The sequence below is a fragment of the Uloborus diversus genome, chromosome 6, assembly GCF_026930045.1.
Source record: "Uloborus diversus isolate 005 chromosome 6, Udiv.v.3.1, whole genome shotgun sequence".
Lineage (NCBI taxonomy): Eukaryota > Metazoa > Arthropoda > Arachnida > Araneae > Uloboridae > Uloborus > Uloborus diversus.
The window spans coordinates 87302387-87315423 of NC_072736.1; the positions used below are offsets into that span (position 1 = coordinate 87302387).

The 13037-nt window shown below is 33.1% G+C and overlaps 2 protein-coding genes across 5 annotated transcripts in view; one reads left to right on the forward strand and one right to left on the reverse strand.

Annotated features, from left to right (window-relative positions):
• LOC129224857 (uncharacterized) overlaps window positions 1–2833 on the reverse strand; it is a 114141-nt gene extending 111308 nt beyond the window's left edge. The window contains exon 1 of the mRNA XM_054859404.1: window positions 2721–2833. Coding sequence (XP_054715379.1) covers window positions 2721–2833 — 113 coding nt within the window. The remainder of the gene's footprint in view (window positions 1–2720) is intronic.
• LOC129223837 (uncharacterized) overlaps window positions 1–13037 on the forward strand; it is a 93423-nt gene that overhangs the window by 33775 nt on the left and 46611 nt on the right. The window lies entirely within an intron of this gene.

Genomic DNA, 13037 nt, shown 5'->3' on the forward strand with positions numbered 1-13037 from the left:
TTGAAAAAAATAAATAAATAAATAAAAAAATTTATAAAAATCAGTAAAATTTTGAGGCAGATTGCGGAAAAATAACCAGAAAGAAAGCATTTTAAATCTTCCGATTACAGGAAAAGCCTCAAAACAAAATCCAAATTTTATTTCTTAATATTCGAGAAACAAAACGGCTACAGATCTTTCGTCTCACTGATTCTCTTCACGCTACAAATTTTACTAAAAGCATTGTTGCGAAAAGTTGAGTTGAAGCACTGAATAATTATTTGGATGGAGGAAAGCCTTCGAAAGTTAGGGATTTTATGTCGAAATCCAAGAATCATAATTAATAGTTTTTAATTCGCAACTCCAACGAACTATAGGGGGCACTGAAGTCACTGTCTAATGGCGGAATTGAAAACTAAAACAAACGCACATGGTAGCGAAGAAAATGCTAAAAGTGTTGTGATTTTTGTTCGTACGTATGATTTTTTCGCTTTATTCTTTTTAAATTAATTTTCAAAGTCTTGTGGATATTCTGGCCCACGTAGAAAGAAATGAGAATTCCAGAAGCATTACTAAACGTCAAAGATTAATGCAAACTACGTAGTTCGTAGTTCTAAGCAGCTATTTCCACGATGTTGAATTCGATATTTATCAATTCTTGATAAAACTAAATAATAATTGTGGCCTGACAAGAATAACAATTAACGCTAGAAAATTCAATGTGACATTACAAATTGTTATCGAAAGAAGATGATACTTTTTTGCCTTGCTTGGCTAGCGCTTATTTTTTTTCCATTTGTAGCTGAGTTATTTCTCTCGAATTCCCGAATCGGTTCATTTAAAAATTTTCTGTTTCGATTTTTCTAATTTCTGAGTTACGATTAAATTGTGTCATGTTATGCAAATCATCAACAAAATTCTCACGGATATATGGTGGTAGTTTTCTTTTCAGTTGATTGACCATTATTTCCTTTCACTTATCGAATTCTGTAATCTTACTACCATTTTGTTCCACTCATGATAAAAATTAAAAATGGTTTAACTAAAAACGCGAAATCTCGCCAAGGCTACTTTGCTCGCACTATACTAAAATTATAACCCTAAACAAATTTGGCGAAACCTTTCAGCTGAAAATAAAAGGAATAAAGTAAATTCTTTCTCGGTTATTTATTTTGTTCTACGATAATATATTCAAGAAAATATTTTGCATACTGTCCATTCCAACTAAATGCTGCTGTAAAATATGGTAAGTTTAATTAATTTAAGATTTAAAAACCCCCCATATTCTTACCAATTCATACAAAACAATAAATTTTTTTACCTTGTATAACGTTATCCAAGTTTGTTAATCCAGAATTTTCGCTTTCACCAATTATTAAGGAAATAATGAAAACTAACATTATTTTGAGAAGCTCGAGAATACTACTAAGGGACGAATTAATTTCTGTAGCTGAAAGCAAACTAAGACACATCGATTGCGTTAATAAATACTCAGAACAAACTGCCTGTGTTTACGTCAACAGACAAACGTGGAACGCAACGTGGCAATGTTTTAGTTTCATTTGCAGTTTTGTAAATCACCGCAAGGTAGCGTATTCGAGCGCTGGAGTTCCGAATTGATATCTCCGCTAACTATTATCGGAGGATTATGTTAAATAGCCAAACATAAAAACGGGAAGATTACGAATCTATCGAGACCTTGTTCGATTGTCACTTCACTGGCGTTCGGGAGAAGTAACTCGGACATACATACATACATAGGTACATACGCTCAGTTTTTAATTGTATAAGATATATAAAAATATGTATGAATAAATGTACAATATTTTTAATTGATATACAGTAGTCTCCACTTAATATGAACATTTTGGGAACAAATGATTTTGATACCAATAAACGGATTCCGAAGTTTGACAAATTTACCAATTTAGTTCGTACAGACAGAGTTTCAAAATAAAAAAGAAAATTCGTTTTTTTATGTACTAGATATTTCCGTTAAACTATAAATATTGTAGTTGATTTAAAAAATTCATGAATTGTTGATGGCTATAAATATTTTAGTTGCTCATTGCACGTAAACCCTGTTTTCTATTTTTACGTCATTGGAGCAGTGTTATTCTCCAGTTTTCAACGATGTTAATGTATTTCCTCACTTCAGCCTTTGTTGGAGGTGGCTCAATATCAAGGCAATCTTCTCCGGACCCATCACTTCTAATATCCGTCTGTTTACCCATAGCAATCTGTCTAACTATCGAGCGTGTTAATGTGGAAGTTATAAGGATATTTTGATCAATTTCCATTCATGACTCGAACTCTTCAGATGTCATATCCGAAGGATTTTTTAATCATTTTTTAGTAAAATTATCATTTTCTTTTTCTTGCAAAATCCTGAGGGGGTGAAACAATATCTGATCATTTCAGCAACATCCCAATCCACGATTTCAAAACTGATAACAAAGTAATGACCACATAAAGTGATAATTCTACATACAAAAAGAGAAAATCGAGACCGAGTGGTTGAAAAGAACACGCGATTGATGACATAAACCGCGACCCCGTTAAGTGGAGACCGTTGAAAACGTACGTATATATAATAAGACCGAAAAAAATTGTAAAATCTTAGGAGACAGGAAACTTTTTTTCGTGCCAAATCATTTCTCAGAGTTGTTAGGCAAATTTAGTGTAAAATGGATTTTGGAAGATTCCAACTCTGAAAGAATTATAGTTGGGGTAAACCTTACCTAGCACCATTGTGAAGGCTACACAGATCCAAATCATAGCATTGCGAAGCTGTCAGGTTAGGTTTGCCCCAACTATAGTCGTCAAGGTAATCTTTTAGTCCTTCTGACGACATGGTGCCCGGATTTTGGTCGAGTTTTATTCAAATATATATTATAGAAAACTCAGAAAAATAGAGCATTTAATTCTTATTTTTTTTATCTCTCCCAAGCCCACAAAGTCTTTTAAGCAGCAAAAATCAATTTTCATTAGTTTTTTAAAAATGTTTTTACGAGTTTTAATTATTATAAAAACTTTGAAAGCAATTTTAATTTAAAATGAGTTTTTTTTTTCTTCTATTTCCCAATCATAGTTGATATCATTTAATACGAGTAAAAACAGTTTCTCTTGCAGTAATTTTTATTTTTATGTGTTTCTGAAACTTTTCTGTAAATCGGTAACTTACTTGGCGTTCAGTTTTGTGTTAGTTTGTGACCTGAATTTCATTATTATTGTGAATGCGACTAAGTTAACTGATATTGTATTTTAACATTACTAATGTCTGAAATCTTACGCGCTAGAATCTAGAGAAATAAGAAAATAGAAAACTGAATAAATTTTACACCACATTGTTCATTACACCATTATCATATTGAACTGAAGAGTAAAACCACAAAAATTTGCTTTAAATACACTTTTTGAGTACATACAGATTTCTTCTTGGCTAATTTTTAGGTCAAAAACGTCCCCTTTTCTAACGTTTCTCCGCCTATAAAGCAAACACGCCTTTTTAGCACTAAAATAATTTCCTGCAAGGATTTTGTTTTCCCAGAGAAAGAACTACAAGAGAATAATCCTATTTGTGAAATTTCGGAAGAATTACTCCAAATTACGGGAGAAAAACTAGTTCTCAAAATAAAATAATGTTTTAAGTGCCAATTTATTTAAAATCGTTCAGACTAACAATTGTTTGGACGAAAATTTTATTTTCGAATGTGTAGGTTTTTCAATGTATCTTAATTCATATAAGTAAATGTTCCTATTTAAGTTGCGTCAGCTAAATCAACCAGTAAAGTGAAACTAATAGTTTTTTAAAAATGAACGGTATTCAGAATTGAAAAGAAGTTTTAAATTTCAAGCTCAAAGAATTTGTTTGTAATATTTAAAATTCTAGTTACTCAATTTTAGTAGATTCTTCTGCAACTTGTGACTTGCTTTGAACGTCTTTGTTTAAATTTTACGCAGGGTTGTTCATAATCCCCTCCAGTGTTCCGTATTGCTACAGTAAATGAAAAAAAAATGAATTACAGCAAAAATAAATAAATAAATAAGTAAACAAATAAAAATTGAAATAAAAACATTTGAAATAATTAAAAAACAATTCAAATTTTATTGACGTATCTTACAGATGTTCAATGAGTGAAATTTTGGTCTCACGGCATATCAATGCGATTGAACAGTCCTGGCCACTCTCGGTTTAACATGGTTCTATCAACGTTATTGACAGCACGTTTTATTCATTCACGCAGTTCTGTTAACTTACGCAGCAAAAGACGTTTGAAAACTCAGGTCTTTTGCGGACCCGTCGTTTAGGGGCCAGAGGATCAATCTGCACCCCCCTCCCCCGTTTTTGGCAAACTATGTTTTTACATATAAGTGGGCGTGGTTTTTTGTTGTTTTCGGGGGGGGGGGGGGGAGAATTTGCAGTGAGTGCACACTCTTTGCTCCGTCCCCCCCTCCTCTCCCTGAAATATCGAAATGACGACAAGAAGAATCACACATGCTGTCAATAACTTTGATAGAACCATGTTGAGTTGAATCTGACAGGAACTGAACTATCAAATTGATGAGTCCCATGTGGCCAAGGATTCACATATAAAACATTTGTAAGATACTTAAGTGAAGTCTTAACTGTTTATGCATTCTTTCAAAAAAAATGTCGCAATATTCGTCTTCGTTTTTTACCAGTAGAGCTTTGGAACCCCGGAGGGTATTGCGAATAGCCCTGTATTAGGGGCTGTCCATAAATGATGTCATACTTTTTCATCATATTTGACCCTCAGCCCCCTCTTTGTTCAAAGTGTTAACATTTCTCCATACCCTCTTCCCTCCCTGTGACTCATGTCACGCTATAGTAATATACGTAAGCATATTGTTATAAAAATGCGGGATGTCACACTTCTGGTTGTGTGACGCCTTCACGTGTATTGTGACGTGATATGTGTTATGTCCCCTCGCTCCTCCTTGTCACAAACTCACAATTTCACGAACCTCCTCCATACGACTTAAATTTCACGTCCCCTCGAAATTTGACATCATTTGTAGACGACCCCTTAAATGGTCAAACATGTTTTTCAGAGATTAAATTAAAAAGTTTGAAATATTGCTGAGAACATTGCACTGATTTTTAACTTTTATTAGACTAAGGGACGGCCCCTCATCTTGCTCGCTAAAGCTCCACCAACCCCCGAAAATTGCTTCGCAATGTTATTTGATTCGCAAAGATTTAAATCGTCAATTAGAACCAGATTTAAAACGCGTTACGAGTTTTGTTTGGAACAAAAAAGCACCCCTTTTCTGGGTTTTAAACTAATTTGCACTAATTTATAGATACTAAAAGGCCCCTGAGCATTGTGAAACGGCAGTTTTGTACGCTTGAAAAGTCGCTTTCAAATTCGTGATCTCTAGTAATACAAAGGGTGTCCCAAAATTAACGCAGGATTTGAATTTGCCACCATTTTTGCCGTAAATTGTTGGCAGCCATGAAAAAAAGAACAGAGAGTTTAGGGTTAGTGAAAATGGAGTGTTATGCTACTATACAGCCAGTGAAGCGATTCAATTACTGTCCGTTCTCGAAAGCAGACTACCACTCAGGATATATTCCATTTTAAAAAGGAACGACAGGTTGAGGATGGGCACTTTCCGCTCGCACTTGCTAGCTCTAACTTTTTCGACGCGACCTTTGGAAGAACTGCTGAAAGTTCTTCCTTTTACTTCCGGGTTTCCCTCTCTGTTTTGATAAAATCAGAGCAGACCTGACGCATGCTCAAATTGGAGCTAGATCTCGGCTAAGGAAAACAGACAGTACTGCATAAGGCATTTCCTTGCCATGTACACTCTCGTTTCGGTGATCAGAATTGTCACCCTAGATCGATCTACGGTGACAGATCTAAGATTTAAAATCCTTAGATTTCGTTTTATGGCGTTATTTGAAGTCAAAGGTTTATGTAACACGCCCACAACCACCCCCGCATTACCGTGTTGCGATATCGAGCGCCAATAACAGCAACTGCCTGATCAGTCTCAACTTTCATTACTTTTGAAATAATTGTTCAATAATGAAAGCGCATTATTGTGTATCGTATAACGCTCTATTTTCAATAACCCTAAACTCTCAGCTGTCAAATCGTTCTTTTTTCAGAATTACCAACAATTTACTGCAAAAACGGCGGCAAATTCAAATTTTGCGTTAATTTTGGGGCACCCTTTATTTTGCTCTTTAGCTAAGGGCTTGAATTGAGTTGAGCCTAGGATTTTCCGTTGAAATAGAAACCCTATGCTGTTCCAAGATACTGAGAAAGTTGGAACAGCCTCTATTTAATACAGAAAAAAAATCTCTTTCGAACGACAAAGAATGTTAAAGGGAGAAATCTTTCATCACTTTAATATGCAATTTACTTGAAATTTTAGCTTAAAAAATTAATCAGAAAAAAAAACTAATTCGAAATTCAAAATTAAAAACCCCAGGTGCAACCCCCCGGGATTCGAAGTAATTTTATACCAAATTTCAAAGCTGTAGGTGCTATGGGGTCTCCTGGTCGCAGACCCGTCACAGACTTACTTTCACTATTTCTTTGACGGTCCTTTTTTTTTCTATAGAGATATTATTGTTTATAGGAGTAAAATGTAACGCTCGTTCAAATGATCTTTAAGCAATGGTTCTCAACCGAGAATACGCGTAACCCTTGGGGTACGTGACAATCACTAAGGGTACGCATTTAACTAGCAATAAATGTATAAAATCGTGCTGATGATGCTAGAATTTAAAATTGTGACTAAAGTTTTATGATTATCGTATGACCCTACACTGAAATAAAAGAATTCTGCTACAACGTTTAAAAAATAATTTCTGGATTAATATTGCAAAAAGAATAAAAAACCAACAGACTTTTCTAGGAAGTATTTTGTGTGGTTTTCGGAAAACTTACTTGCTTATAGAAATTTCGAACATATAAAAGACTCAGAATCGTAGTAGTATAAATTTGGCAAGTTTTACAGATGGAGTGGGGCCCGGCGACCAAACTGACAAGGGGTCCGCTTTGGCTCTCGGCGGCCCCGTAAGAAGTCGATGATAAACATGACGAAATCTCTACAAAATTCTTGTACAAAATCAGAAAATTATCAATAATAATTATCAGTATTCAAATGTATCAACTAATTTGGGATGGAGGAAGTATTTATAAAGTAGATAAGAATTTCTTAGACAATGTTAATGCCACCGTTACTTCATGACTTTGAATTGCATATTATTTCATCGTTATTGAATGCAAATATGCCGGTACCCCTTGACTAAAAGCTTTCACTTTCAGAATATGCAACTAAAAAATAAAGAAAACTCATCAAGCTTTACTAAATCTGTTAATCATTATCTGAATCTTGATTTCCTTCTTTAAGTATCTTCTTTATTCAATTCTGTTATTCATTTACACTTATTCTTTTGAAGTCTATTTTCCTCATTTGAATTGAAGTTATCTTAGTCGTTTGAAAAATATAGGTCAATTTTTATACTAAGCTGTTTATCAAGAAACACTTTTTGTATTCTATCTGATTTGTTTTCATTAAGGTGTAAGCTAACATTGGCAGTTTATTATTTATTTTTACTAGTAGTTACTTTGCTTAAACTAAATTATGAATGCTTAAGAATTACGTTTTTTATCACATATGCTGTGTAGTATTGTTTTGACATATCCTGCTTATACTAAAACTTTTCCCCCCTGTCTGTCGGAATATTATTTTGTTTAAAAAGAATCTCACCATTCAATAAACAGTCTTTCGCTTTTGCTTTTGTTCTTAATCTTATTTACAATTTCTGCGCTCTTTACGCTTTAATGTTCTTCCTCGCAAATGATTTAAAAAAGGAATGAAGAAAAAGATGTTATCTATATCGGGAAAACAGCGCTTAAAAAATTAAAAAAGTATGAAGTTTGTATTTCTATAAATGGATGCATGTGAGTGGGAAGTGTGCGTGTATGTTCCTTATACAAATCTGCAGTTTACGTCGGATCTTTTCCAAATTTAGCAAAGAGGTACTTCGAGACTCAGGAATTCACATAGGGGGTTTTCACACAAAATTTATGAGAAATGGAATTTTTTTATCATAATGACATTGACTGAATTTTTTGAATTTATAAAAAAAAATTGGAAGAAGTCTATATTTAAATTTTGGATCAAAAAATTACTTTTTTATACACGTTGAGGAGAAGTTTTACACTTTTTTTTCTTTTATCATGGATGCGTTAATGCTCTGCAAAGAATAACCGAGAAAAATTCTTAATGACTGCCAAAAGACTATCATATTCGGCTCCTCTTTATAAACAGAATACGAAAGTAATTTATGTCTTCTTTATGCATGTTGTGCATAAAAGTTGGTATAAGTACACATTAAACTTATTATACAATTAGTCATCACTAGAATAATGAGGATCTACTGTATTATTATGAGATAGGGAGTGCGCGTTTGTCCTCTCCTCCTTAGTAACTTTTGAAAAACTAGCTTCAACTAGAAGTAAACTTTTTTTTTTCCATGAGAGCTTCACCAGAACATTTTTAATTCTCATACTTTCTTTTTGATTCACACAGTTTTTTGTTTGTTCTATTTGAAACTATGCAAGTCCTGTTATGTGTAATCCCAACAAAACATAAATGCGAAAAAAGGGGCAAGTTCGGTGGAAATGAGGTTTCGGGGTAGGCGGTGTGCCCCAGGGGTGGATACAGACTAGCATTTTAGGGGACTCAGGCTGAAAAAAATAAAGTTTTAGGTACGAAAAATTTCTTATGTGTTCAATTTTCTATCATTCCTCATTATATTTCAAGTCAATTGATTTTTACAATATTTATACAAAAAGTTTCATATTCCTAGAGCATTTTAGCATCCTTTAATATTACAAAATAGAATTTTTTTTTTTAATTTATGAAAATAAAAGGCAATTTGCTTCAATTCTTATTGCTATTCAAGCAATTTTAACGTTTTTGATAATTTGGGTTCATAATAGTTTGTGAGTGTCTTTACTAGCGAAAGTGTCTATCCACATTATTTGCAAATGGTGTTTCAAAGAAATGAAATTTGCCTGAATATTTCTCTTTAAATTGAAAATATGGATCTTTCTTGCTACTTAATTTGGATGCGAGAAAGCTTACCTTTTAAGCAATTATCTGAAGAATTCGACTTTTATCGAATATTTAACGATGGATGTCATTTCCTTTAGATAAACGTGAATAAATCAAATCACGAGTGATCCAAACTTGAAATAAATTAAACGTAGTTATGATCATAATTTCCTTAACATTATAAACTACCGGTTTCAAATCTATTCTCACTAAAGTAATAAAAACACTACCTTGAAAAGCTTAATATAATGGCAATAAACAAAATTTCATTTACGGCTTCAAAACAAAAACAACCTTCTGAAGAAATATGAAAATAAACAAAGAAATAAGTAATTTTTCTTATGCAAAAAAGTAATTTCAAAATTTGCAATGCAGTGGTTTCAGACGATCGCGAAATTTCATCATATTTGAATCGCTCTCACCTTGGCGAATTCTCAACAAATAGAAAGCTTTCTCATTCACGTAAAACAAATGAAGCGTGAAGCGTTAGTTTCCTGTAGACGGAAAAGCAATGCATAGGTAATGTTTGCGTTAGAAATTCTTTTTTCTTTTTCTTACATTTTAGTTACAAAGAAAGACATTTTAATTATTAAGAAGGCTATAATTAACCTAATCTTGCTCATTTAGACCTAGGATTTTAATGTTAACAAATTTTTGAATCGGTGATGTTCAATGCTCAAAAGCTTAAGGAAAAAATTTCCTCTCACTAATTTAGCCAGGAAAGGAAAAATGAGAATTTTAAAGGCTTTATCATCAAGTTGATTTACTTTCGGTTTTAGTTGTAGGAAAATCGATCAATGTAAGCCGCTGATACCTTGCAACTTGACCATATTTAATGCACAAAGTTTTGTAGTAGAATTTAAAAATAAGTGTCGGGAACGACAAGAAGTAGGGGGAAATTTGGTATTTGAAACACACACACACTTACTCTTTATTTACATAACTGAATCTATTATTTATTCCCAAGACTTGTTTTGTTAATGCACGAGTTTTGGCTAGTATTCAATATTGTTTAATATTTTAATTAATATGCTTCGTTTTATTGTATAACTAGCAGATGTACTCTTCCCTGTACTGGTTTAAATGCAATGTCCACGTAGGAAGAACGAAAAATAAAAAAAGCAAAAACAAAAAGAAAGAAACTATAAAGAGATTTCAAGTTGAGTTAAACTAAACTGTCCGAGAAAGAAATCGAAGTTGCGGTGTTCTTTTAAGTTTTGCTGTGTCATAGGGAAAAGGGTAGGGGCACATGTGAATAGCAAAAACTGAAAATTTCTTAAGTGATGGCAGCAGTCCTGCCTCTTCGCAAAACTTTTAGAGCTATGAGCCATTTTGGGTTTCCGTAGTGACAACATCCTTGTTTCAGCAGGTTTTGTGTGCACTTTCATCACTGTATTCCTCATATGAAAATACATTTTAAACTAATTAATAAGCTAAACTTAATTATTGAAAACAATTGTATGAGCATTCACGCGAATTTATGATTAAGTTTAAATTTTTTTTATTAATTTAAGAATTTTTTATTTCTGCAAATTAGACCTAAGGTAGATAATGGGCAACTTGTGAACATAACGTATGGAGCAGATGTGAACAGTTCCCATATCCTCTCCATTGTATTAATATTAATGCGGGCAAGGGCGAATCCAGGTTTTACCAAAACAGGGGGTCATTATAAGAAGAGTGGTGGTCTTTGCGCAACTTTCAGTAACAAATAGGGAATTTGGGGCAGATTTTTTAAAATTTCGTCCCCAAAATGCAGTTTTATGCTACCTTTCGCCCTTTAAAATAAGGTCATGATCCTCATAGTAACCCTTCTGGATCCACACTTGAGTGTAGGATAGTATAAGTTTTTTTTTTAAATGCTTGAACATTTATATTTTTTATTTTTCTGTAATCAATTTATAAAATTGTTTTTTTTCCTTACAAAAAATTCTTTTTTGTTACTAAATAGTTAGTCAACAATTTAATGTTATATAGCAGTTGCAGGGAACAAAAAGGCACACATTTTTTTAATTTAATTAAAAGCTTATGTTTAAAATTATTTTCAAATACTATATCATTCTCTGTATGAAGTCTAAAAGCAATATATAATAAAAACTATCTTTATGTTATAAAATATTATTTGTTCTGTATACTCTCAGTATAAGTTTTTTACTTTTTTATCCAGTGATCAAAACATGCTATAAAAATTTTGAAATTCGAATGTGAGCAGAGTTATTTTTTGGGAAAAATACTTTCTTACTGACGCATTACTTTACAATTTAAACTGACATAGAATTGGTAACAATTCCTTCAACATCATTGATATACTCGTATATGTACATTTTTCATATTCAAGAGTTCTTCTTTGAAAAATCGGGATTGTCCTGTTTTTTGTATCATGTCCATGTGTGCCGGAGTCTTGTTCACATGTGCCCCTCCTCGTCCTTACTTTAAATAATCAACTAAATGATAACAAAAGCAAAAGATTTGGCTTGTTAAATACATTCAAATAAAAAACTAATAAATGTCTCTATCTCACCTGTCAAGAAATTTCCGCAGAGATATAATGAAAAATTACAAAATGATTTAGCTTTGTCATACCTTACAACGATCAGCTCAATGATGGAAAAAAAAAAAAATCTACCGATAAAAACACTTTTTTGAAATTCATGCTCCGAAACATTTTTTTTAAGGGAAATTTGACACCACAACTCCGACCCCCTTGTCTAGTGCTCAGAGAAGTCTGAATGTGGATGGGGAGGTTCAACAACACTCAAGTTTTTTCCTTGTTTCATTCAATGATTAGAACATGCTCCGAAGGCATGCTCTGATTACTGGAGGCCGAAAGGCAGAGGAGAAGGCTTCTGCTAGAGAGCTCGGGCTCGAGCACCGGGTAAGACATGGATGTTATTGATTGGATATATCAGGATTGGATCGTCCGATTATAATCTGATGTTTCGGACAACACTCAAGCTGTAAGTCCCCAACAGTTTCCTAGAGGCATTCTGGCCTTGATATGTCAGGCCAAGAATAGGTGCACAGATTAAAGGATAGTGTGGGTTACACGAGTGGGAGAAAAATCGAAAACTTAGCGAAATTCTTTCGTTATGACTGTAAAATAAATTTTGAACGGTTTGAAAATTTACAGTCGAACTCCAATTTACGAATTCATCGAAACCGAAACGTTTATACGTTAAATGGGGGTTTTCGTAAAATTGGGGTGTGAAAAAAGTAGTTTATCTATGAGACTTAATAAGCAACTGCGCATAAATATCCAAAACAAAAGGAAGTGTACACTTTTTGTTCAGCATTCCACAAATTATTACACACAAGTTAGTTTGAAATTAAAGTATACTGAGTGATAGATGTTTGACAATTTCCGTGATACTTGACTCGAAATAACTCTCTTTCGACTTTATGGAGAGAAGAAAATACTGTATCATTTACAACCTGCTGCATGAAGCATGAGATACGTTTTTAGTTTTGCAGACCCATGTAAAGCATTTGAAAAAGTATAAGTTTTAATGGGAGTTTCATAATCGCTTTCTGCATCAGAATCGCTATTCATTGTGGCCTCCTCACCCGTCAAAGATTGCAGATTCCAATAGAAGTGTTTTTTTTTTGCTTCTGACAATATGGATATGTCATTTGGAAAACAATCCAATATTTCCTAACTCAAATTAAGAAAAAAAAATTTTTTTCTCTTTTCAACTGATTTGTTAATTCGGGGTTTATTATTCGTTAAATAGGGGTGTTTGCTTTCATTTTAATCGGGGAAAAATAAAAATTCACTAAATCGCGAAATTCACTAAATAGAGGTTCGTCAAATCAGGGTCCAACTGGATATTTGTTTCGAAGATTTCCGGACATAAAAGCACTTCTATATCTGATTTAGTGAAGGTCTGACATCATATATACAAATACTTATTTAAAAAAAAAAGAAACACTCTGTGAAAAATGTGTTGAGAATC